Consider the following 26,941-nt stretch of genomic DNA (forward strand, 5'->3'; position numbering starts at 1 on the left):
CCCACAGCTTCACCTTTCTGGTTTCCATGATTCCCTCAGAATATTGCCACTATCCCCCAGACACAGCTGAGCTGCCTCTGAAAAGAGAAGGGCCTGTGTTCTTCTGAATCTGATTTCCCTTAAGGTTTATCTGGCCTTGGTGACAGCTCAGAAACACACAAGCTCTACGTTGTTAAGAAAACTGAGAGGTCATTCATCTGTTCATTTCTCTAAATCCACCGCAAGCCCAAACAAACTGAATGGTGCCCTTGCTGCAAAACTTTCAGGATAGCCAGGGTACGAGTCTTCCCAAGTTCCCTGGAGCTCTCCCTTCTCTGAGTACAGAAACTGCCACTCAGTTTAATGGATGAGCCTCTCAATTCTGGCTTCTGCCTGTTGGGAGATTGACTTAAACTGGCTTTTTTGTTTGTTTGTTTGTTTGTAATAAACACTCTTTCAGTCCTCTTCTTTGTTCACTTTGTTCCTTTATCCCCATACCAGGTTGTTTCAGTTCTCTTACTAGTGAGATATGAACTCAAGGCATTTTGCACGATATTCCCACATGCTGCATACAACGGGCAGGTACTTAATATGTAAATGGGGAGGGAAATATTCCCTCATACTCAGGGCCCTTTGTACATTTTGAAATACCAATACTGTACCTGATATCTGGATGTACCAATATTCATTATACGTAAAAATCTCTGCATAAATTCAACAAAATTTACTCTGAAATAGCTGCATGTCCTTATAAACCTGATGAAGACAGTATGACAAATACTTGAGGCCAGCAGGTTTAGAGTGATGTTACACAAAATGCTAGAAGTAAATCTGATACCTGTTTGAAATTATCACTTTCAAACATCCATAAAAAGGAATTCTAACTTAAAATGTATATATCATTGAATAGAAAAAAATATCTGTTAAACTTGGATAACGTATATCGTTTACTATCTTATTTTGTAAATGTTTGAAATTTCTTCAAGTTATTTTTTAAAATATATGGCAGAATTCTAAAACCACCCCCAGTGACGCATGCTTTATGATCCCCAGCCCTTGAGTGTGAGAGGGACCTGTGAATATGATGGGATATTATGTGATATGGCACAGTTGATTTTATGGCACAGTGTGCCTGACCTAATCAGGTGAGTCCCGGAAAGGGTTGGGCAATTATAAGTTATGGGCATGTAATATACAGTATGGTGACTATAATTAACGATCCTGTTGTATATTTGAAAGTTGCTAAGGGAATAGATCGTAAAAGTTATCACAAGAAAAAAATTGTAACTAGTGATAAATGTTAACTAGATTTATTGTGACTGACTCAGTGTACACAAATATGAAATCATTATGATGAAATCATTATGTTGTACACATGCAACTAGTACGTTCTATGTGACTAATCTCAATAAAAAGAAAAAAGAAAATATTTGAAAATAAAAAAATCTCCAGGAGCTCTTCCTGGAGATTTGAAGTGCGAGAGGGATTTGACAGTGAGAGTTTTTCTGTTCCAGCTTTGAAGATGGAGGGGATCACACAGCAAGGAATGTAGGTGGCTCCATTTGCTGAGAGTGGCCCCTGGCTGATGGCCAGCAAGGAAATAGGGATCACTGTCCTACAACCGAAGGAACTAAATTCTGCCGTAACCCTGTGACCCTGGAAGAGGACCTCAAGCTCTGGATGAGAACTCAGTCTGGCTGACATCCTAATTTCAGCATTATGAGAACCTTAACAGGGAGCCCAGCCACACTATACTTGGACTTCTGACCTACGGACCAGTGAAATAAATAAATGAGTTGTTTTAAGCCACTAAATTTGTAGTGATTTGTTATGAAGCAATAGAAAACTAAAAATATCTCACACTCACACACACAGAGCAAGGGGCAAAAGAATAAGACCAAAAAAAGCTGTTTATTTACACTTTTATTAATAAAGACGACAGAAGGATGAAGTTTCAATATTTTATTCAAGTTTTATTTTAAGTGATGTTAATTACAGCATTTGAAAGGGAGGATCTAATTCCACACAAAATGGAAGACTCTAAAATGTACCCATTAAACTGCTAAAAAATAAACTGAGTGGCGAGAATACAACAGAAGTCTAATTTAGGTTCTGAGTGTTGTCACCATGTGATTACAGTCACAGAGACTCTTCCCAGCTTGCAGCTGGGGCTCTTAGAAGCTATTTCATACTCTGGTGCAAGGGCAAAACACCACAACATGAGAGGGAATTAAGTCCTGAATTATTGGCTTCATCACATCCACCTTCTCCACCCCAAAATGGCACAAAAGAAACAACTACCACGCCCTGCAGACTACTTTTGGTGTAAAAGAGGTGATAGACTGGGGTGGAAACAGGTCATGAAGCTCTGTCTAAAAAAGTCCCTTCGGATGAGTTTGTACACACCATCAAACAGTGAGCCTCTCTCGAATAGGGTAGGAAATCAAGGTTCAATTTCAGGGAGTCACAATTTCATTCATTTAAGCAATACAAATTTACAAAGTGCTTACAAATCATCAGCTTCCACTTGCAGCCGTTTCTAGATAAAAAAGAAACCTGACATGTCTAGAGGGGCTGCCAAGTTCCCCCCAAGTCTACAGCTGAGAGGACCTTTTTGGAATTGGGTTTCTTCTGTACCTCTGAAAGGGTAACACCTTAAAGCTGAATCATCTTTAACCCAGAGGTCTAACATGATATTTAGCAACACTTGCATCCCAGACATACAACATTAAAAGGTACACTAAATTCTGAAGGTAGCTATGCTGCAAAATAGTTTAAAATTAAACGATTGTACAGTATTCGTTTATGCTTGAAATTCCAGTCCTAGACCAAGCTTGTGGCCACCAGCGTTGACATTCTTGCCATCCAGCAGAGCTGACAGTGTCAGTTTGATACCTTCCATGGGGAAAATCAGGAAGAGGAAAGGGGGAGGGGTGGAGGAAAGAAAAGAGAAGAAAGGTTAACACATAAAGTGGGAAGAAAAGTTGACACAAGGAGGGACGCTGGAGCACACTGGCAAAACCACATCGAACTCAGAACCCATAAACACCATCTGACTAATAGGTAACCTAGAACAAGCTCATGAACAATCTGTATTGTTCCACAGCCTACTCATATCTACTCTATGGACTCTACTTTCCTTTTTCCCCCTCATTGTCCCCTGCTACAATTAATCTCTCTACCCTTGACACCATGCAGCTAGCTCCTTCAGCAATAGCACCTTGAAGTGAAACCCCAATTATGAATCAGACGCCAAGGTCTTACACTCACATACACACGCACACAAACACAAGTACACACCTAACTGATATTTCCCCTAGAATAGCTTGATTCTGACATCATGTAATCTTAGATTTTCAGGGTTCAAAGGCCCAACTTGTCCAAAATGACCCCAAAGTGACATAATCTCCTACGGTTCTAACCTACAGGGACTAGCCTAGCCAACTGTGCGGGGGAAGCCCGCAAACCAGTTTTGCCTTTGGGATGACTTATGGGCTAATTTTAAGAACCTGTTGGAAATTAGTTTCAAGCATTATGTACACTGGGGGGGAAAAAAAGGTTGGAAGAAAATAAACAAAATTATAACAGTGTTAGTCTTGGTCTTTTTCTCTCCTACTTACTACTTCTCCTATTCTCCAAATGTTTTATAATGATTCTATGCTCCTTTATAAACATTCCATTATAAAACTTTATAGACATTCATTTACAATGTACTAATAGGTATTTTAAAAGCAATAACACAAAGCAGGAAAGCAGCACCACTTTTTTTAAGACAAAGAACACATTTCACACACAACGAGCACATACCTGGCTTTAGGGTCTGAGTGTATCCTAAGCCTATGAGGCTGGAGTTGTTCACTTTAGCCTAGTCAAGGAAAAGAGGAGACAGAACAAAAATGTTTAGTACTTGACGCTTCCATCTCCAAAACGAATGAGAGCTTTTTAATCAAGCAACTCGACTTCAGAATCAAATTCTCTTTTCTCATGACCACTTTGTTATGGGATTCATTAAATTCAATACGAAATACATCAAAGTTGGGAGCTTGGTCTCAGAGGGGAAACTCAAAGAGTCAACATAATTTTCAATTAAATGGAAGTTATTATTTATATCTGATTCTCACAGTATCATTTATTTTTTTCCCCCAAATTTCATTTATACTGAGTAGGTCTGTATTTAAGTCATAATGGGTAAAGACACTTTCATTTATGGCCAGAGAGAGAAAAGCCTTCCTTGCATGGAAGATTCCTTGAAGATCTGTTTGTTGAGAAAAGGGAAAAACGAAGCAAATGTCAGACGGGGTTTTAAGGCTTTTTTTTTTTTCCCAAAGGCAGAACACTGTTAGAATTTTCTCTTCATGAGAAAGAGAAGCAAAAATTACATTGACGTGAAGAAAGTTCAGGACAAGACAAAATTTAAAATGTATACTGGAGCACTAAAATTAAGTGATCTAGCCAATCACTTAATTTTCAGCACTTAGTGAATGTTGATTAATAGTTAAGTTCAATAAAGCAGTTGAGTGCATAATGGTTTTACCCTCTTTCTTCTATCTGAGTCGAAGGGCAACCTGGGCCTCTCCCTGACCCCTTTCTGGTGAAATAAGGAGGGGTCAGGAGAGCAAGCTCAAGCCATAAGAACACCGAGTCCTGGGGAAAGCAGGGCTGCCAAGCTGCATGCTTTCCTGCTCGGATGCTATTTTCAGACCTGACATCTCCCATCAGAAAAAGGAGAGCCGGGGGAAGGAAGACCTTCCGCCAGTCGGCATCCCGTCTAGCTGTTCCTTCTGGCTCACCCCATCCAAATGATGAGGCCCCTTTCCCTTTGTTTTTACATGCCTAACATTAAAGGAGCCAAATTCAGTTCCTATTTCAGGAGACTTAAAATGGGCTGCCCGTAAATTACGCAAACCAGCCCAGAAACTGTTCTGCAACATGAGATTTCCTCATTCCACCTCAAAAGAGATGCAGCCGGCAGTGCCCTGAGACATCAGAGACTGAGCTCGACAGGATTTAATACAAAAACTGTGCAGCAGTCCAAGGGTCCATGAGCGATGCTACCGAGTCTACAAGAAAAGATGCCAACTGCCTGATGCCAGGGCCTGTTTTCTTAACATGCAATACAGGAGCCGGGTAAAAGAATGAAAAATTGGGGGGGGGGCTGGAGGCTGGGGAATGAACACCTAAAACCTTAGGGTTCGAGGAAACCCCCTTTACAGTCTGCAGCATGGAACAGGGACCAGTTCGAGAAGGAGGTGCTACAGCGAGCTAATCTGGGTCAAATCCAGGCACCAGCACTTTACCAAATGTCTGCCCTTGGGCAACTTACTCAACTTCTCTAAGCTTCCAGTTCCTATTTGTATGATAAGAGAAATGGAATGAGCCTTTACAAAGAAAAAGAGGCACCGACTTCAAATGGATTATGTAAAACTTTAACACAGTAATCCACATGGAATGGGCATGGCACCCAGAGTAAGTACTATTATCATTATCATTTTACTCATTTTGAACTCTTCTGCTCATTTTGCTAGAAAATCTCTAGTCAAAGCGTGGAACTCCAGCAATCTGGTAAGGATTCTGACCAAAGGGTCAGGTGATGCACGATTCCACAGGTACCTACCGAGAAGCAGGCGTCAGGGTCGATCTGATACTTGGCTGCTATTCCGAAGCGAGTGTTACTATTCCCTGCCGTCCAGGCGAGGTTAACAGCGGTCTCCAACTTCTTGTTCACCTTCTGATAAATGGAGCCACCAAACTCTGTCCCATCGTTTCTGCAAACAAGCACAGCAGAGATGTCAAGCCACCCAGGAAGGCTGGCTGGAGTGGGGCAGGGCTGCCCAAGTCTGACAGAGGGCGGGGATGTTGTAAATGGACTGGACTGATCACAAAGCAGGCACCAAATTACAGGAAGCCTGATCCGATGAGACCGACACCAGAGTCAGAAATGTTCAGAGGAAGAAGGGAAGGCTATTCAACCATCACTGGGAACACCCAAGGCAGCTCAGTCAACTACTCAGGCTGCATGGAACTTGAAGTTTGCTTCCAAAATATTCTTTAAAATAGATGCAGCAATGAGGGCACTGGGACTCTGGATTCTGAGTGATTTCTTTCTTCTGCTGCTAATGTTATTACTTTTATGCATGCTTCTAACATAAAAATAGTAAGGGAGGGGAAGCAAATGAGAACACAGCCAGAAATGGCAAGAAAGGCTGTGCCACAAAGCAGCTAGAGCCCTTCGCACCACCAGCCACAGCCACTGCTGGGGGGACAGAGACAGAGTCGACCTAGCCCCTTGGAGAAGAAGTAATTGCAAAAGAGCTTACCCTATAATTCAGATCGCCCACCTGTACGTACAGTCGGGGCCGTGCAGCAACATCTACAGTCCTGGTGGGATTTTAAAAAGAGCTACTTGCTATATTACAGAACGTTTCTGCCTTTCCAAATGGAATGAAACCCTGCTGGCCAAACTCCTTCCTCCCTTCCGGGCACACCACAGTGACTCCAGCCTCTGGGAATGGACCCACTCCTCCCTGATATTTTCAACATAAAAAACGATGTCAAAGTTCTGCCTTATCCCTTTGGGTGTCTCAGAGAAGTGGCGTCAGAAACTGTTAACGTGAGCCCATGTGCTTTAGAATCCAGCAAAGAGCTTAGAACTCACTAAACCAAAAACAAATTGCTGCTGTTTCACTGCAAACTGCTTCTCACCCGTACACTCTCCCTAAAGTAGATACTCATTAAAAACACTCTAAATTCTTAGCCTGAAATACAGCCAAACATTGTACTTCCAGGAAGGCATCGCCTGACTCACCAGGAATCCTGACTTCTCCGAGCATGCTACAAAACAGCAGCTTGTCAAAAGTAATAGATGTTGGTATAGTTCAAATAAGGAAATTTTCTTGGGCTGAAATGTGTTTTTAAAAAAAACAGATCTTTCAATATATTCTAAAACCAGCAACACAGTCTCCCTGTACCGAGCTCTCAAAACCATAAAAAGGGGGAATTCATTCAAATTCATCTATATGAAGCACAAAAAGCATCTGTTATAAGCATCTGGGCCTCTGCAAGCACCAGGGCAACCCAGATTAGTTGTGTCAGCTGTTTCCATACCAGTTCCCAAAATAAACCATGTCCACTTCTTAAAACTCTTGAAGCTCGGGATTACATGAGGGAAAACAGCAAACAACCATCGTCCTTCCTAAACTGGTGACGATTCTCAACTCCAAACCAGGGAAGCGCTTTCCATTTCAGTCAAAACTCTAAATTAAAAAACATTTCTATGCTTCTGATATTTTTCCTATGACTTTTTGTATCTTGACTTTTTTTAATTTACATAACCTTTTTGCCCCTTTTTTGGAGTGCATTTCTATGAGTTTTATCACACGTACAGATTTGTGTGATGACCATCACAATTAGGATACAGCAGTGGTCCCCAACCTCTTTGGCACCAGGGACCAGTGCTCCTATGAGAATCTAATGCCTGATGATCTGAGGCGGAGATGAGGCGGTGATGCTACTGCTGGGGAGCAGCCGCAAATACAGATGAAGCTTCATTTGCTTGCCTGCTGCTCACCTCCTGCTGTGGAGCTCGGTTCCTAACAGGCCACAGACCAGTACCAGCCTGTGGCCCAGGGGTTGGGGACCCCTGGGATAAAGAACAGTTCCACCAACCCCAACCTCCCTGATAGTCGTTCCCTCCTCACCCCCCACAGGAACCACCAGACTATCCAGCTCTAGTTTTCTTGTGATTTTTTAGTTTTAAAAGACTCTAAATTTATTAATGATATTCATTTATTATATTATATTAATTTATAAACTGTAGAAATTTCCTCAAAAAATTTATTAATGGAAATGTGATTTGTTTAGACACTACCATTTACTTGTCTTCAAGTTTAAGAAGTCACTTCTTTAGTGACCTCTAGTGGAAAGAAGGAAATTTGGTAAAGCTATACCCCACTTGTGCCACGGGTTAGTTCCTGGAGTCTCTGTGGGATTTTATGGATGAAATCTGTTTTCCTGAGCCTAAATCAGTTCTACTTCAGCTCTCTGGTTTGATTACAAGGGGCTCTCTCTAGCCTAACCTGCAATTTTCTCTTCCCTTCACTATACTGTCCAGGAGCTGATAAACTTTTAAATGCTCCACAATACAGAGAAAACATTCAGCATTTAACTGAGATAAGCATCTCCTAATCCATATCCCATGTCTACATTCCATGAAGCACAGCACGCTGGTCCTCAGGCAACATGCAGAGAAAGAGAGGCAGCGGCACCTTTTCCCCCCGTGTTGTTAGCTAAAACTGAAAGGATCGCCAACGTCCATAAAGCTGCAGGAAAGGGACACTCCCCTGCACTGACATCACACCCTTGCTGTCACCGATCGGTCATGCTGTGTGTACCAGTGACAGCACTTACTGTTCATAGACTAGAATGAACCTAAAGTCACTTCAGGAAATGGGTAGGTGGGAAACAGACAGATGCTGGCAGGCCATTTCGTTCATCTGATTCCAACAAACTCACTTCACAGTGATTAAAAATGGAGCTTAGAAAACAATCATGAAACACAATCCTCCCACTGCACAACTCGCACACCCACACTCACGTACACTTACACGTTAGTGTGAAGCTGGAATTCATCAGTCTTGTAGCCAACCGCAAAGTTGCTCTGGGTCACTCGAGACTTGGCGGTCTCAAAATTCATCTGGTAGCCGGCCAGCCAGCCCTCATAACCCAGCACCAGGGCACCCCGGACCGAAGGCCCCGCGATGTCGAAATCCACGTCGCAGCCCAGGTTGATGTGCTCTCGCTTGTACCCTGTCTTGATTTTAGCATTTTTTTTCCTGAAGGAAGAGAAGTTGTATGAAAATCGGAAGCTAACTCACCTTGAGACAACCATGCCGAGAAATGCAAACTTTTTTTTTTTTTTAAATCCCAGCTTAAAGAAGGGAGGTAGAGGAGCAGAAGTCAGGGTCCCGGCTGTCCCCTGAGCAGCAGCTATGCCACAATGGACAGAATACAGCCTCTCTCCAGCCGAAGCTGGTCTGCAGAAATGCCACAACAACGAAGTGAGAACACAAGCTTGAAAAATAAGCACTAAGTTATTTTCTTTTACTATGCTCTTCCTGTGTTTAATGTAGTGGCTTGCACAGGCATTTATTAGGTAGAGTGCCACCATGTAATTATAGCTGTCATCTAAACAGCGGCTCTTAAGAACGTGGTTGCCTTCTTACTTTGTGGCTCACTTAAGTAAATAAAGAATAAATTCTAGATCCTAGCTAAGTAAATACAACAGTTAGACAGCTTTTAATTTAGTATTCATGGGATCTCAATGAGTATATATTTCAGAGAATTGGTTACTGATATGAAACCTAGAGCCCCGTAGTCATGGGGGACAGGAAGACCCCAGGTTTAGTCTGCTGATGCCAGATTTGTGTATATGACCAGGTCAGTGACTCCCTTGCCTATTATTCAAGACCCAGCATTCCTCGGGAAGGGTAGGTGAGTTGTGTCACTTGCAAATATATTATCACCATGCCTTTTACCAAAAGTCGACATCAGAAACAGGATCGCATCTACCAAATAAAATTTAGATTATTTTCACCTGATTGTTCCTGTCATTCAGCTACAAAACGGACATCTCCACAGATAGCAAGCTCTAATCCCAAGCAGAGACGACAGGAGAAACCAGATCTGCTGAGAGCCCCTACGACTGCACAGCCCCATCCACCCCAGCTTCATTCACACTGAGACTAAAGCTTCATCCACAGCACCCAGACTGTGGGCTCTCAATACCATACCCACCCCCAAAAAGGAGCCAGTGCTCCTCAGAGAAATAGCAGACTCCAGGTCAGGGCAGGAAATGTGCAAGGTGAGTCTGAAGCAGCTGTCAAAGCCATCGAAGACTCCGTGCTGCGGTTGGGGCAACAGGACTTGACAGCTAACCTGCAGAGGCTCCTAGGGGCTTCCAATATGAGGCAGTGTGAACAGAATAACATCACATATGTTTAAATCTATGAACTCTTAACAACAAAACACACACAAATCAGTCATCTTTAGAGACTAGAGAACCAATTTGTAATTTTGAAAACAGTAAATAAAAAAGGAATCAAACATTTATTCCACCTTTCCCATACTAACTATATCTATACCTAACTATAACCAAACAGTTGATGAGACGTTTCCTTTTATTGAAATACTCCAGCTAATAATGAAGAAGGATCATGCGTGACACTAGCATACAAAGAGAAAACCAGACCTCCTACATGCATCTCAGTGCAAGCGAACAGCATCACTCACATTTTGGCACACTCCCTGCTTCCAATGGAATCTAAATGAGACGAAGCCTCTAGACTTACTGATTCACAGGAAGTACGGGGGGACAGGGTTAAATGACACCGCAGAGATGCAAACAGCAAATGTTCTATGTAATTCCACAGAACATATGATCTAGTTTCAACAAATAAATTGAAAGGGGAAAAAAAAACAGAAAGGAGAATCTAAAAAGTAAGAGATTTAGGAGCCATAAGAACCAATGTTTGCAACTTTGCATGAACAATTTTTGATTCTGTAAAATTATGAAATCGTGTAAATCTGAACAGACTAGAGGTTTCAAAATACTAAGGGATTATAATTTTTTTGCAGTGTAATGATATTGTGGTTATACTTTTTAAAAAAGGAAACTTATTTTAAAATATATATTAAAATATTTACAAATGAAATTATGTGTTATCTGTTACTTCCAAATAATCTGAGGGTGGGAGGGATTAATTATGGATGTATAAATAAAACATGATTGGCCATGGGTTGATAACTATTAAAGCTGGGTGATGGGAACATAAATGAAGGTTTTTAATATAGTTTTCTGCATTCTTTTGTATGTTTGAAATTTTCCATAATAAAAATTTTATTAAGGTTAAAACCCCAAGACCTCAATGAGACAAGAATTTCAGTGTCATAGTAGAAAATAAAGCCAACACCCTTCCCAAGTGACAACAAAACTTGCAATTTTCATTCAAGTTGTTTCTGTGAATTTTCACAAGCTTTGAAAGAAAGGCATAACAACTTATTTCTCAATAAGAAAAACTCAAATATATTGCAGTCTGCCTATTCTTTGGGGGAAGAAGTCTGGACTTTGGCCAAGTATCCAACTGGCACCAAGGTGGGTGAGGTGATTGATAAAAAGACAGGTGCTCAGAGGCTGACGTTTAGAAAGAGATGGAGACCAAGAAATGTAAAAATTGGCATCTTATAACTACTAGGTAAAAAGCTGCTTCCTTCTTTCTTTTCTTTTCTTTTCTTTTCTTTCTTTCTTTTTCTTTCTATCTGTCTTTCTGCCTTTCTTTGTCTTGTACATGTCATTTGAACAATCTCTGCTTAGCCATCCTACGATGATTTAAAAATTTACAATGCTATATGTGTTATTCGATAATCTTCATTGATTGTACTGCATTTAATGAATATTAAATAGTGCATATTTTGTTAAAAAAGGCTGCTGCTGACCACAGAGTGAGATGCCTGTGGCAGGGCCTCTGACTGTGGTGTGCATCGGCCTCACTGGACAGTTTACACAGTGTCTCACTGAGTTCTGGCCAGGGACACAGGGTCCCCAGAGAATGGGCAGTGCCGGGGCAGTGGCTCAGGTTTCTTTCCAGGTTTCTGATCTATTATAGTGTTCCGTACCTTTGGAGCTACTGCTCTTTCAGATATCATTGGGATTTATTTTAAGCTATTGAAATGGTGGTGCTAATTTGACAAGCAGCTGAGAGAGGCATGACTCTGATTTGTGGTTAACCAGCTGGCTCTCTCTGTGGTAGGTACTCAGGACGAGTGCTGGTCCCAGATGAGGTCTGCACCCGTGTTTGGATGTGGTCTGTGCTCAGCCCCTTATGGAGCCAGTATCCCTTCCCAGGCTATACCACTCAGTAGCCTTGGAAAGCCAGCTTTCATTCCCAATCTCCATCGAGTCATCAAAACTTTCCTCAAATACCCAGTAGCAATGTGTATGCTGTATGCCCCGAATCTTGGTTTCAAAATATTATTCTTCAATACAGGAACCAAGGCTCCTTGGAAAAATGGCTGATAGCAGGACTAAGGAAAAGCAAGTAGAAGATGAGCCTGGTACACCTTCTGAAAAGGATAGGGGTTTGTCAAAAACACACAGGATGTTCCCCGACAAGAAAAAGCCAAGGGAGTCCAACACCATCAAGCCAATCCTACAAGAAATGTTAGAGACTTCTTAAGAAGGAAAAGAAAAAGATCAAAAGTACGAATAATAAAATGGCAATAACTACATACATATCAATTACTTTTAAATGTAAATGGATTAAATGTTCCAATCAAAAGACATAGGGTGGCTGAATGGATAAGAGAACAAGACCCATACAAGAGACCTACAAGGACCCACTTCAGATCAAAAGACACACAGACTGAAAAAAGGGACAGAAAAAGATATTTCATGGAAATGGGAATGGGAAAAAAAAAGCTGGGGTAGCAATACTTATATAAGACAAAACAGATTTTAAAACAAAAGCAAGAGACAAAGACAGATGCTGTAATTCCACTTCTGGGTATTCACCTGAAGAAACCCAAAACACTAACTCAAATAGACATATGCACCCCTATGTTCATTGTAACATTATTTACAATAATCAAGACATGGAGGCAACCTAAATGTCTATCGGTAGACACTTGGATAAGAAGATGTGAGATATATATATATATATATATAGATATAGAGAGATAGATAGAGAGAGAGAGAGAGATATATACATACACACAAAGGAATATTAGTCATAAAAAAAGAATGAAATCTTGCCATTTGCAACAACATGGATGGACCTAGAGGGTATTATGCTAAGTAAAATAAGTCAGTCAGAGATAAACAAATACCATATGATTTCACTTATGTATGGAATTTTTTTAGAAATGATCAAACAAAACAAAAAAAGACTCGTAGATACAGAGAACATTTGATGGTTGTCAGATGGGAGGGGGTTTTGGGGGGATGGGTGAAAAACAAGAAGGGATTAAGATATACAAATTGCCAGTTACAAAAAAAATAGTCACGGGGATATAAAGAACAGCATAGGGAATAAAGTTAATATTGTAATAAAACTATATATGGTGTTAGATGGGTACTAGACTTATCAGAGTGATCGCTTTGTAAGTTATATAAGCATCTAATCACTACGTTGTACACCTGAAATACAACATTTTATATCAAGTGTAATTGAAAAATAAAAAATTATTAAACACACACACACACACACACACACACACACAGCAGACGTCAACTTGAAGGAAGTCCCAATGGCCAGATCTGGGATAATATGAGTAACAAAATAAGTTATAGTAAAGGATTATAACCCATATAATAAATGTGCATGAATCCATACTGATAAATAAATAATTGACTAAATAAATAAATGGAAGGAAAAAACAAGCTCTTCCTTACAATCTCAGTTAATAAATGTAGAAGGAACGATGGGAACAGAAAATCACCATTTGCCACACGTAATTGTTGTAGGCGAGCATCACCAATGAATGCTAATACCTGTGAGCCAAAGCATAATAGAATATTTACATAGTCTCAAAGTATCTCCCCACAAGATATTTATTGTTTACAAAGAGAAAAATAGTAGCTTTATAAAGAAACCTGGCAAACACCACTTTAATCAAGTGATGAAAATGAATATCACTACTACTGAGGCATATTGACATATACCTCCCGATATCACGCACCACAGTGACCACGACACGACATCGCTCCTATGGTTGTCAAACTGCAAAACCTGAGTTTAACCTTGAAGAAACATTACACATATCCAAACTGAAGAATTCTACATTAAAAAAAAAAAAAATCTACATAATTACTGGCCAGTCCTCTTTAAAAGTGTCAAGGTCACAAAAGACGAAGAAAGACTATGTTCCAGATGAGAGGACGCACAGGAGACTTTATAACTAAATGTGACGTAGTATCCCGACTGGACCACAGACCAGAAATAAGACACTGGTAGGACAGGAGATCAGTTAACAGTATAATAGCAACACAATTTCCTGGTTCTGATAATTACATTGTGGCAATGTAAGCTGGGTGAAGGATAAAAGAGAACTCTACACACTATTTGTGCAACATTTTTATATATGTTAAGTATAAAATATTTCAAAATAATAAAAAGTTAAATTTAAAAAAAACCTTTCTTCTTATGTATATTATTGCAGGACATGGAGACTTCTCTGCAACCTCCCAAAGGTAGTAGTAAATCCCTTACAAATTGCAAAATGTGCCATCTAGGGCAGGAAACAAAGTCCTGAGCAGCAAATCAATCATGTGGGTAGACACACCCTCCAGCCCCTTGTCCTATCAGAGGCTCTCTCTGGATAACTTCTTCCATCAAGGCAGGGTGCCTGGAGGGAAGTGGGCAAGCAGGAAGGCAATGCTACCGCAACAGAAACTACAGCAGAGATGAGAACAGGAGTAAATTCGGCATGGTCTTCAGATCATGCATTACCAGGTTATAAAAAGACTACAGCCTCCGGAGGCAGGACCCCTGTCTACCCTGTTCCTTGTGGTCATCCTGCCCCCAGTACAGGGCCTGAACTCAGGAGATCCTCCCTCTAATAAACATTTGTCAGAAGGGAAAAAAAGAAAGGAGAGGGAGAGAGGAAAATAATCCAGAATGGCTACATGTCCTTGCCAGTCAAAGACATGTAGGTTTAGGAGACTGACTGCTATGAGCAGAGGAAAAAAAAAGTATGTTCTTGAAAAAGAACAATTCCTTCTAGCCACTTTGAAAAGCACCCAGGGGCAGACCAACACCCCATCTTGCTTCCTGGTGTGCCCAGTAACCATCAGCCTAATTTGTTTGGCTGGAGAGCCTGAGGCAAAAAGTGTAGCCTCAGGAGCCACCGTGTAGTTAGGGATGTTTACATTGTCCCTAAGTATAAAGCTGGGGGAAGGGCCCTCCGAGCCAGAAAAATGGGGCTTGCACCAGTGACTGGTTAGCCCCTGCTTCCAAATGTCACCTGCTGCCCTACAGCCTTGGTCACTTCCATTACCAGCAGCCTTACTCACAGGAAATGGAGCATAACTGGACCAAAAGTCCTGCAGCCTCTACAGCAGAGGCCAGGAGAACAGTAACAGTGCAGAATCTTACTAGACAACACTGCTAAATGTCCTTGCAGAAAAAACATGAGGTTCTTACCCAGTGTTTGGTGAGAAGGATGAGTCGAAGGTCAGCTTCAGTCCACGTGCAAGCTGAACATAAAAGAAATTCGCCAGTAGATTTAGTCAGTCACAAGGCAGGCCAGCAGATGTCAATTAATAAAACTGTCTTTTCCCAGGCAACCATTACCTGATCTTCCACAGTAATCTCCGTGCCGAGTGTGTTGTCAGTGTTCCATTTCTCTGTAAATGTCAGACCATATTCAGTCCATCTGTACTTGGTTTCCAGACTGCCTGTCACTTTGGTGGTCTCAGTGTTGGCAGAACCTGAGCTTGTAAATTCCTTTAAAGGTGAGAGAGAGAGAGTCACAGCCTGCACCCCAGCTCTTCACTTGGCACATTCCACCCCTTAAACAGACTATACTTTCCTTTACGCAAGAGGTGATGATATCCTGAATGTGTGGGGGCAAAAGCTAATTCTAGAATTCAATTAGATATTTAAAGTACAGAGGGGGCTAAAGGAGCTTGCTAATTAAAGGAATCTCATGGGAATTCTTATCAGCTTCCTTCCTCCCCTGTAACTCTTTAGTCCAAACAGAAGGCTCTCCTTCCACCTCGCCTCCCTCCTGGTAGAGAAAAAGCACTGGGCTGAAGCTGACACTGCTGTAATTCAAGCCCGAAACTTCTTCCTTCCAACAATTATCACACGCACAGTCTAAGAGCGACTACTAAGATTTTTTAAAAAAAATAATTATGCAGCAGAGAACACAGGTCAATTTTGAAATAAGGAACATGAAGAAAAATAAACCTTATGCCTGATAGAGCTGTGAATATTAACAGCTACTGAACTGGGGCCCTAATGGCAGAGTTCCCCTGGACCACCCATCCCACAGAGAAAGCAATAAAGTGACAACCACAAACTGCCACAATCAAAGTCTCTTCGTTTGACTCTACCACCCAGGACCTGGAAGTTATTGACTGATCTACAAGAAATCCCCATGTTCCATGAGGGTCAGGCAACTTACCAGTCCATTCTCAGATTTTGTTTTCAAATCAAGTTTTATTAAGCCGAATCCTGAAGAAAGAAAATTATAACTGTTAAGAGGTTAAATAAGTAATTCAAGAGCAGCTACTCTGCCTCCCTTACGCTGTTTCAAAATGCCATGAATACAGACTGCGCCTGTCCCCACTGCTGCCTGCCTATGTGCAGAGCTCAGTTGCCATGGCACAGTCGCAGGCAGAACAAGCGCAGGCCCCACGTGGCCCCCACCTGCGCTGCCAGCGGAGTGTGAAGAAAAGGTTCGTGATGGCGTGGGCACGTGCCTAAGGATGGGCTAAATTTAGAAATCGCTCTTCACTGCAGCGGGACCCACAGAGCTGCTCCACACGCCTGGGAGAGGGAACGAGAATGCCCGCTTGTCTGCAGCAACTCTGGAGCCTGCCCCAACTGGGTGCATAGCCCAAACTGCTCTCCTAGCTCATCTTTTCTCCCTGACGTGAAAGTTCTGAGAGCTGACTGACCCGGGTCTCTCAAACTGTGATGAGCAAAATCCCAAACATGTCAATCCAGTCTGTGAGCTGACTGACAGGCCACTCCATGAAACACTCACCATAGCCCTTGGTGAAGACATCCCTGGCAGATTTGCCAAGATCAACATACGTGGGAGGCACAGCCATCTTCTGCTACAATAAAAGAACCACCAGAATAAATACATTGGTAATTATAGAAATTAGTTTTCCATAAATAAAAATGATCAGGTATAATTAACAACCAATAAAAATCATCAACACTGAGTTCTGGGTACCTTTTTCTCCCAGGTGAGGACAGGGAAGCCTGTGCTGTCTCCTGCTTCTTTTTGTGGCCAGAACTTGAGACACCCAGTAAGTTTTGTTGACAAGAGATCAGCCTGACTTTACACCTCTTCTCCTCAGCATCCCCAGGACCGGCATATAGCAGTCAGTAAATATTTGCTGAACGAATGAATGATCAAAGGCACATTCCCATGAGCCAGCTACTTTACTGAATTGCAGGACTCTTGCCAATAAAACATATCTTCTTACAAGAACGTTGACTGCGAGGACATTAAAGGCACTGAAGAGAAATCAGAGCTTTTCAATAGCAACCTATTTTCCATATAGTTCTGATTTCATTCACTCGACAAATATCTATGGAGTACCTACTATGTGTCAGAGTGGACCCAACTTTTCACACAACTTTTGCATTTTAGGAAAACCCACTTTGAGTATCACATTCCTCACAGGGAATACAGTAAAACTTAACTAATTAGGCAAGTCTTCACATGAAAGGCAATACAAGCATATCCTACCAACCCCCCCCCAAAAACTGTGAATCTGGCAAACATTATTAGAGCCCTGAATGTGTGGACTATTTTAAAACCATGAACTATCAAAGGTCAAGCTGTTTGGGATTATGTATCAATTAAGTTAGTCAACAAGCATTTGTTAAGCACCTCGGGATTCAAGGAAGGCGAGTAATTCAAACAGCCTTGCCTCAAAGACCACACCGTGTCCCTGAGAGGCTTTGCTTGGGCACATTATGTACACAGAATTAAAATCCTAATTCTGGATGGCGCACGCTCTGTGCTCCATCAAGGAGGAGAGGGCCAGGAGACAGCACCAGCTTCTGTATCTTCTCCATTTCCAAAGCCATTAGCCTCAATTAGCCAGAAATTCAGCTAACCCAAGGATGGTTCCACTAATGTCTAAAATACAGCATATCTAAACTATCACACTGAACCTACACACACCCCATCTTAAGTCTCATCTATGTGTACCGCATAAACAGCTGCAGGGCATGTTCCTGGTAAGGACCCACTGAAAAGTGGTCCGAGGGGTCCCCAGGGAACAATGCCACAACTGGAGGTCCAATTCCTTAATTTCAAAAACACTGCAGCGGGCCCACAGAACCAATGAGCACATTGTAAGAGAAACAACTATAAACTTGCATAATTCTACATTGTAAAAATCGTGGTCCAGGTTCTACTTCACTTTTTTCAGAGGTTTTGCTAATTCTGCCCCAACTCACTTCTGTGTCAGAGCAGAGAGCAGCCCAGTAAGCTGTTTACACTATCCTATTTTTGTTGGTGTTATTTCTTACACATGACCAGGCTGGAACCATGGGCAGCTCAGTCTACACATTAGGGTCAGGGCACAAAGAACACTTGGGGAAGATCCATTTTACACTGGCCCCACTGGTTCTTTCAAGTCTGGGCACTCCCCTTCCACTCCAAACAAACCCCACAGGCACCCCCACCCCAGGGACAGACCAGGAAACCATCCACCACGTCCTTCAGAAATACCCCCTGCCTAAGGCATATGCCGCAGCCTGGCCTCCTCTCAGGAGAAGCACTGAAACAACTCTGGAGAGAAAGCCGAGGGAATGCAGCCCCAAGCAAACTTGCAGAACCATTCGGCAAAGAGCCCAGATTATTCTCCACCCGGCCCCAGCACTAGCAAGTATCAATGGGCCAAGTGACACTCTTCAGTGCTGCCCCCTCCCCAGCTGGGCCACAGACTCAGCCCCAGGGCAAGGGAGACAGCAGTCCAGTGGCATTATCTCAGGGTCAGCTATGACCTTCCTGGGGAGCTTTCACATCTGGACACATCCGTCCCTCAGGGAAAAGACAGAACACTCATCATTTAATGTTCCCCGAATGCCTGCTCTCATCACTAATCCCCAAAACCAGACAGGCAAAGCCACCTGTCAAAAAATATTCTATGCGCAGCAAACGTCACCCTGAGTACATGGCCACTAAGGATTACGCTCCAAGGACAGCGGAGGGGACAGCAGAGGGAGCTCAGCAGCGGGCTGAGTGGAGCCAAACCAACTCCTGGACCTGAGGTAACACCCTCCAAGGTGGGCAGCAGAATGAAACCCCTTCATTAAGGCCCCCAACTGCAGTGGCTGAGGCTTCCCCTTCTGCTTTTTGGCAGAGTCCCCCAGCCCCCACCCCAGTCTCCTGCTGCATTTATCTGGAAGAACTGAGGCAAGGCCTGAGGCCGCTCTGCCTCTCTGAGAAGCTCAGCTTTCTTACAACTGCAAACAACACCCAGAAAATGCCCATTTCACACAGTTCTCAGCACCCACTTCAAAACGATTTTATTGTAGAAATAATGATTCATGTTTTTCAGGCTGGTACTGGAGGGAAGAGTTCAGCATTCTGCTTTCTCATCTGATTTTCTGCCTGCACTAACCTGGAGGCTGAGTCTTGGCCCTGGCCCCTCCCTCTACTCAGATCAGCTCACCTTCCATCTCTACAGCATCCACCTCATGCGCCTTCAGAAGCCCAGCCTCCAGAGGCTGAGCACGTCAGGGCACTCTGACATGGGCAGACCAGCCTGCCCTGGACAGATGGAAATCAGAAGGCTGCCTGGGAAAGGCAGAATCCCAGGTCTGTGCCTGGGTGATGGCTTCAAGGCAGAGCCCTAGGAGCATGGTTCCCAGGATAAGTGGAAAGTGAGGGACAGGCAGGGCGGCTGAGCAGACCTGCCTGCGGTCACTGATGACTTTGAGAAGGACCAATAAATCACACCAGGAGATAAGAGCCCCTAGTTTCCTTCCCCTGCCCGCTAGCCTACCTACCACCCATTCCCTGGCTGACCTTGAACAGATTATGCAAGTGCCACACAGCTCAGGAATGAAAATCCAGCCCATACTGGAAGCTCAGAGGGGAGATAGTGTATCACCCAGCATAGTTTGGGTAACACTTACATAACCTCAGTCTTGGGGAGAATGTACCCGCCTTGACTCATCAGCTGCATGGCAGTGACAGCTGCTCTGCTCCCAGCGCCCCCACTACCTCCACAAGTACACACCTACCCCCAAATCACACCCTTGAACTCAAAGCATCCCAGAGCCCGTCATGCATAAATTTATCCAAAACATGGAAAAAGCTAGGTGTACAAAGATGCCAAGGCCTGGCACAAGTAGGTATTCAATATAAATGTTTGTTTAATGACTAAATGCAGTGAGCATCAAAGTGTTTTTATAGTAGAAAAAATAGAAACTAAGTATCTGACAATAGGAACTAAGCAGATAACAATGTAACCAGGAAGCAGGAGCTCCCCTGCAAAGCAACTGCAGCGCGGCAGGCAAGGAACAGGGAGACCCTCGCTGGTACCCTCACCCCCACCTTGGCCTAAGGAGAGCTGAACTCAGGCTGAGGAGGCAAAGTGCCTTCAGAAATGAGCACCTCCACTTCTCAACTCAGAACCAAGTGTGGACTTTATTTGAAGAGCCTTGGGGAGCCACTTTAGGGTGACTGACATGCCTGTTTAGGATACTCACTCAACCAACAGATTGGCAAAAATGTAAATGACAATAACTACTTTTAGTGTGGGACATGGTCACTCCTATTCATGCCAAGCTGGGGTATTAGGTACAGTACGGCCCTTTTGGAGCCAATTGCTAGCAGTGCCTAAGTGGGCAAGCATTAACCCTAGCGGTAATTCTACTGCTGGGGACCCACCCGCCATAGTCCCCAAGGCACCCAAAGATGGGTACAGGGAGATGCTCACTGCAGCATTATTTGTGACACAAAACCCAGAAGCATCCTAATGTCCATCAATGAGAAAATGACTGAATAAAAATTAAGGTACTTGCAAACTAAGGAGTATCATGTGGTAAGCAAAAAGAATAAGGTGGATTTATAGGCGATGGCACAGAAAGCTATCTATGATATGGTTAAAAGAAAAAAGCAAGTTACAGAAAATGTGTAATTCCATGGAATTAGAAGAAACCTGCTTTACATACACATCTTTATATGTTCACGCATTTGTGAATGAATGGAAAAGGCTGTGGAAGGATATGAGCCAATCTGTACATGTGGCTGCAACAGAGCTGCTTCTGGAAAGGGTGGGGGTGGGTTAGGGAGGGAGTGGAGTTAAAACAGGATTTTCATTTTTTAGTCTACTTCATTATCTAAGTTGTTTTTGTATATTGATTTTTTTTTTAAGGACAAAAAATTATAAAATGCAACCAATGTGTCTAAAATTGAGCCAGGTTGTCTTTGCAATGCCACAAAAAGCCACATAATAAAAGGCTGCTGCAGCAGGAGTGCCAGGAGGAAAAGCCATCTAGAAGGTGTCTATACTGGTTCGAAGCACACTGAGACATCAGTGTTATCAGGAGAGGCCTGAAGGGGGCACATTCTACTCCCAGGTGACAGCCGTGGCTTTGGCCACCCAGCCCAGAAGGCGGGAGGAGGCAGAGTCCCTGACTTTAGGGTGCATGAAAATCGCCTGAGGCACTTGTTCAAAAGCCCCCCTCCCTCCCTCTCAGCCTTTCGCTATCTAACGAACAGGCAGGGCAGCCCTCACATGAGAAGTGGGCTCCCTCCATGCACCAAGCACCCCCCAGAGCCCCCACGTTGAAGTGTGCTCTTTTCTCTGTAGAAGCTCCCTCAGAAGGATCCAGGCAGGGGAGCCTTGGTGCCCTCGGAGAGCCAATACCCACTGCCATGGTTGACGCGGGGAGCCCAATAGCCATGGGTCCCCAAATCTCAGTCAGGGACACCTGGGAGGAAAAGTCATCTGAACACAGGTCACACCCAATGGGTTGAGAGACAACATCTTCAAGAGCAAGGGTATCACAGGGCTAGGACCTAAACTCTTAGAGCCACTCGGCCACAGCACTTCCCGGCCATCTGGGTGCCCAGGCAGCAGGACACAGTGCCTGCAGACGTTCTAGCCAGCACCAGCCTTTCCTAGCTGCGTCACTTTGGACAAGCCACTTATAACTTATACTCCCATGGTCTCGTTTTGCTCATCTATAAAATGGGGCTACCAACAGTGCCTTTCTACCGGAGTTGCTGCAAGGATTAAGTAAGTCGATAGGCAGAGCACGTAGAAACGTCCGACACACAGTGAGTACGCACTCAGTGGCAGTGGTAAACACAATCCATTATTCTGGATAGTCTTCGTTTGTTGCTCCAGATTCACTTTCCTCCTCCATCCTGCCCTATGCCCCGAGACCTGGTAATTACAAGACTATTATCAATGGGCAATGGCTGGCTTCGGCCAACAGCAGAAGGCACCAGCAGAAGATGGGAATGAGGGTGGGGCACTCACCCCCAGGTTCCCTCCCTGCTGGATCTTGCAAAAGCAGTGACTACTTTCTTCCAACCAAGTCCGCAGCTCCTGCCAAGGGGCCTCCTCCCAGTTTCAAAGGACCCTCAGGGCCACGCTTCCTACCTGGTGCCCCAGACTCTACCGACACTTTTGCAAATGATCCCTTCATTATGCTTCCTTTGATTACCCCATGTGAGTGTGTGATTCCTGCAAGGACCTCGACCAAATGGCAATCATCACATCACCATCATCATCACCATCATCATCTTGGATTCCCCTTGGGAAGGGAGAATTGAAGAACACCTTTGGCTCTGCTGTTTCTCTAACATCATTCTAGGTGGTTTGTCAGGGCAGAACTGGGCCAGCCTATAAGAAAGGGGAGCATCAGACCAGCCAGAGATTAAAGCAAAAGCACCTCTTTCTAACTCGGGACCAGAAAAAGCAATTTCCCCAGCAAGAGGCCAGCCCAGCTCTGAAAGCCAATCTGTGGGGCCGACACCATCGGGAACTTCCCCACACACCCCCAGCCCACACCTTCTCACCAGGAAGGGGCAGCCCAGGAGAAGAGCCCCTGGTTGGGTCTCCCTGATGCTGGCAAAGCCGACGCCCCATGCTCTGGGAGCAGGTCTAGATTTCCAGGGCACCTGTCCTTCCCTCCCCTTCCACGACAATCGCACTCGGGGCAGCCCAGCTTTCCAGGCGCTGCTTCTATTTTAAAACTGCCTGAGAGCTGGGCTACCACCAGCTTCCACAAGCCTCAAGGGAATGTAGCTTACTTAAGAGCAGCCTGCCCACCCACCTATCAAGGAGAGAAGGCCTGGGCTGGCAGGCAGCATGCCAAGGTCTGGGTCCCAGATGCACCCAAGACTCCCGCCTGATCTCAGGCACCTGGATCCTCGCTGCCCAGTTTGACCCACAGAGGTTAACACAGATGGTGATCGGGCAAGCAGAGCTGGGAGTCGAGCAGCTCTGAGTCCTAATCCCACTCTACCACTCTCTAGATATGTGACCATGGGCAAGTCACAAACTATCTGCGCCTCTAACATGGGGCAATAGTACATGACTCAGCATCATTGTGAGGATTAAATGAGATGAATATAAAGCACTTAGTACAGTGGCTGGTACCTGGGAAGTATGCAATAAACGCGGACAGTATTTTGTCACAGGTTTTCATTTTATATATTTCTTATAATTATGGTTGTCATGCAGGTTGCCGAGAGGTTACCTGAACCCCAGGGTCCAGAGTCCTCCCTGACCATAATGAGGTATTGTTTAGTTGAATATTGTCCAGCCAGGTCCTGGAAGAATACCTCACACCTCATCCCAGAAAAACTGACCCTTCTGATAGACATCCAGTGCTATTGACCTTGCGACAAATAGGAGTGACTCCACTCACCGCTACTCACTGACAGTTAGCCTCCACCCAGCCATGCACATGCTCGCTCTGTTCAGTGTGAAAAAATAACACATCCCTACTGAACAGCAAATTCTCCTTTTAAACGGGCATTCACATCTGTTAGCTCCTCGCAATGGCCCCCTGGAGTGACAAGTGCAGTGTGACACACCAGCCCTGGAGCTAGCCAGACCACGCCCTGAATTCCAGCTCCACCGCTGCTGAGCTGTGTGACCTTAGATAGTTACCTCACCTCTCTGTGCTCAGGCCTCCTGACCTACGAAATGGAAACAGTACCTTTCCCCCAGGGCTTGTAAGATGGTGAATTCAATGTCACAGAGCATTAATGTCACAGAGCAATGTCGAGCCCCCCAAAAAGTCACAGAGCAATGTCGAGCCCCCCAAAAAGTGCTGAGCAGGCCCTCAATAAACAGTGACAGTGATGATGATGATCACACTTGTATATTGGAGAAACTGAGGGACAGGAGAGTGACTTGATCTGTACTAGACCCTATGGCTCATGCCAGAGCCATGTGGTGAGCTCAGTCTGCTCTCCAGGACTCTTTCCAGCACAGTTCTGGGTAAAGGCTTAGATTCCCACTCACCCTCAGCCCCCTGAGAGCAAGCTGGAAAATGGAGCACTGTGCCCAGGCCCAGCTGAGGATCCCACCGCTCGCCTTTCTTCAATGGCCACCAGAAGAGTCTGTGGGGAGCCTGAGGCCACAGACCCTCTGACCACTGAGGGGCTGCCCGCAGGCTTGGCTGGCTCTCAGCCACACACATACCTCTCTCAGTCACTTCCACCAAAGAAGTCACACCGTGAGAAATGCCAACAAGGGCAGAATGGACTTTGGCACCTTGGGAGCATCTTACCGGTAAAGGTGGGGGTGAATGTGTCTTGTTGCCACCAGCCCAGAGGTTGTTGTCCACATCTGTCTAGTGCCCAGCAGGACCAGAGGCCCACAGACAATTCCTCACTATATGGTCCCCCTGAGCCCCTGTGCTGTGTCAACAAACAGCCCTACAGAATAGCAGAAATAAAATTAAGTAATCAACTGACAGCAGCCTCCCTCCCCAAGGTCAAGCACTTTAGTTGGGTCAACTCCAACAGAAGCCATTGGCCCACCCACCATTAAGGAGAGAAAAGGCACCAAGTCCAAGGCCTTTAGAAGAATCCCAGTTGCCCATGTCACCCTCCCCTGCAAGCCCAGAAACACTAGTTTAACAAGTTTCCCACAGGATTTGGAAAGTTACACAATGAAGATAACGTGTTTAACGCAGTTATTTCAAATTAGGGAACAGTTTTGTTTCTCACTCCTCTAGGGTTATACGTACCGTTGCAGTTCTTTAAATATGTGTGACTCTGCTAGGCAAGGCTACTTTCTGGAAATGAGTAAGATGTGTATCCCTCTAAAAGGATGTCCAGGATCAAGGGACTATGGTCTGGGCATGCAGTCACTACACATGCCCATTGAGTAATTCCACGAATACTTAATGAGCATCTACTATAAGCCACATGCCAGAACAGTAAAAAACCATCCTGTCAATAAGGGTGAGGCGACTCTTACATAAAGAGCTACAGTGCAGTTACCCCCACAGACCCTTCTCAAGTACCTACTGTATGCCAGATGGCACCACCACAGGCACTGAAAACAAAGCTGCATAGGGCTTAAGCCTGACGGTGTAGGAACTCAGTCCAGAGCTGGGGTGGACAAAAAGTCAGGCCCTGGGCAGTCTGCCCTGGCCTTGCCAACAGCATATTAAGCAAAGGAGCTCATTTCCCTATCTTCCCCGGAGAAGGTGGACAAGGGGATAGGGGCCTCAGGTGGGACAGGCCTAGGTCTGCATCCACGTTCAACTTCCTGCTCCAGCCTGACCCTGTCTGTAAACTTAAAGGATTTTCATTAACTATCCTAAAAGTTACTTGATGCCTAAAACACAAATGCTTAATAATACCTAATGTTCAAAATAACAGGGACTATGTTTATTTAACCCTTTCCAGAACACCACGTGGAGCAAACGGGGTCTGCAGGGGATGAGCCAGATCCTCCCAAAAAAGCCTCAAGGGTAAGTGTCAGGCCTTCTCCCTGCCAGGCACTGTTCTGAAGGCTTCACGTTCATCAACTCATTTTATTCTTCCCAAAATCCCAACGAAGAGGTATAAGTGCTCCCATCCTATAGATGGGGAAACTGAGGTGTGGTCCTTCGGGCTGTCTGACCTTGAACAAGCCCCTAAGGATACGGGCCTCAAAACCATAGCTCTGAACCAGTTTCCAGAATGCACCGCTACATTTGGGTAATGAATGAGGGACGGAACCAGGAATCCCTGATTAGGCCAAGGGGCCACATCGCTCTGCAGGACTTCCTTTTCCTAGACCTAACCTGCCCAAGCAGCCCAGGCCCCAGCTCCGGACACTGCGGCCTAAGTCGATTCTCCGCCTCCAGTTCCGCCCCGAAGGCGCTGGCATGCGCGGACAGGGCCGTGCGCCAGCTTCTCCGGGCGTGGACCCGGCAGGCCGGACAGGACGTGAGGGACTGGGGGCGCCCCGCCACGGTCGTCACGGTCGTCCCGCAGTGACGGCGTGGCCTGCACAGGTCCGTGGGCCCAGCCCGGCAAGCATGGATGGCGGGTAGCTCCCGGCCGGACCCGCGCTGTCGGCATCGCGGGCCAGAGGGCGCCGCTGGGGAAGGTCACCTAGACCTGCAGCCGGCCCGGCCTCCACGCGGCGGCCTGTGCCCCTCCGCCCGCAAGTCCCCGCGGGCTCTGGCCCCAAGCCGCAGACGCCCCCAGATGTCCGGCTTCCCGCTCCAGCACCCCGGCCCATTCGCCGCCCGCCCGCGCGGCCTGCTCTGCCCGTCGCTGACCAGCCAGGCCTGCGCGGGCCGATCCCGCTCCCGGCCTCGCCCTCGCCTGTTCTTTTCCCATCTCCTCCGCCGCAACTCCCCAGAGTCCCGGCGCTCGGCCCGGGACGCAGGCAGAACCCGGGCCCCTCTCCGCTGCGCCTACCTGAGAGGCAGTGGCGGCGGGCTCAGCGGCGGCTACGGCGGGGGCTGCAGCGCGAGGAAGCCGGAGAACCGCGGAGCCGAGGGCGGGGCGGCGCGGACGGCGGCGGCGCGGACCCGCCCCGACACTGCGCGCCCGGCCCGGCGAGCTCCGCCCAGGGCCCGCCCCGGACACCGCCCGGGCGGGGGCCTGGGTCCCGGGTCCCCGGTCCCCGTCCCGCTCCCCAGCGGCGCTCTCACCTTGCTGCGCCCCTCAGTTCCCGCGGCGGACGCGCGTGCCCACAGGCGTGTGCGGGCTCCCGCGAGGGCCTGCGTGCGCCCCG

General features: G+C 45.5%; 1 protein-coding gene across 3 annotated transcripts; it reads right to left on the reverse strand.

Moving 5' to 3' along the window:
• Positions 1–1,926: 1,926 nt before the first annotated feature.
• VDAC1 (voltage dependent anion channel 1) lies at positions 1,927–26,934 on the reverse strand. 3 transcript variants are annotated; one of them, XM_039836028.1, is made up of 9 exons: positions 26,859–26,934; positions 16,744–16,816; positions 16,159–16,208; positions 15,324–15,476; positions 15,174–15,226; positions 8,583–8,810; positions 5,594–5,744; positions 3,787–3,844; positions 1,927–2,874 (listed from the first exon to the last, which is right to left on the reverse strand). In XM_039836028.1, the coding sequence occupies exons 2-9, from the start codon at positions 16,808–16,810 to the stop codon at positions 2,783–2,785; spliced, it is 852 nt and encodes a 283-aa protein (XP_039691962.1). In that variant the 5' UTR covers positions 16,811–16,816; positions 26,859–26,934; the 3' UTR covers positions 1,927–2,782. The 3 variants fall into 3 exon arrangements, with proteins under 3 accessions (XP_039691962.1, XP_039691964.1, XP_039691963.1); XM_039836030.1 differs by lacking the exon at positions 26,859–26,934 and adding an exon at positions 26,623–26,750; XM_039836029.1 differs by lacking the exon at positions 26,859–26,934 and adding an exon at positions 16,939–17,099.
• Between the last annotated feature and the right edge of the window lie 7 nt (positions 26,935–26,941).

The sequence above is a fragment of the Pteropus medius genome, unplaced genomic scaffold (genome assembly GCF_902729225.1).
Source record: "Pteropus medius unplaced genomic scaffold, Ma_sr-lr_union100, whole genome shotgun sequence".
Classification (NCBI taxonomy): domain Eukaryota; kingdom Metazoa; phylum Chordata; class Mammalia; order Chiroptera; family Pteropodidae; genus Pteropus; species Pteropus medius.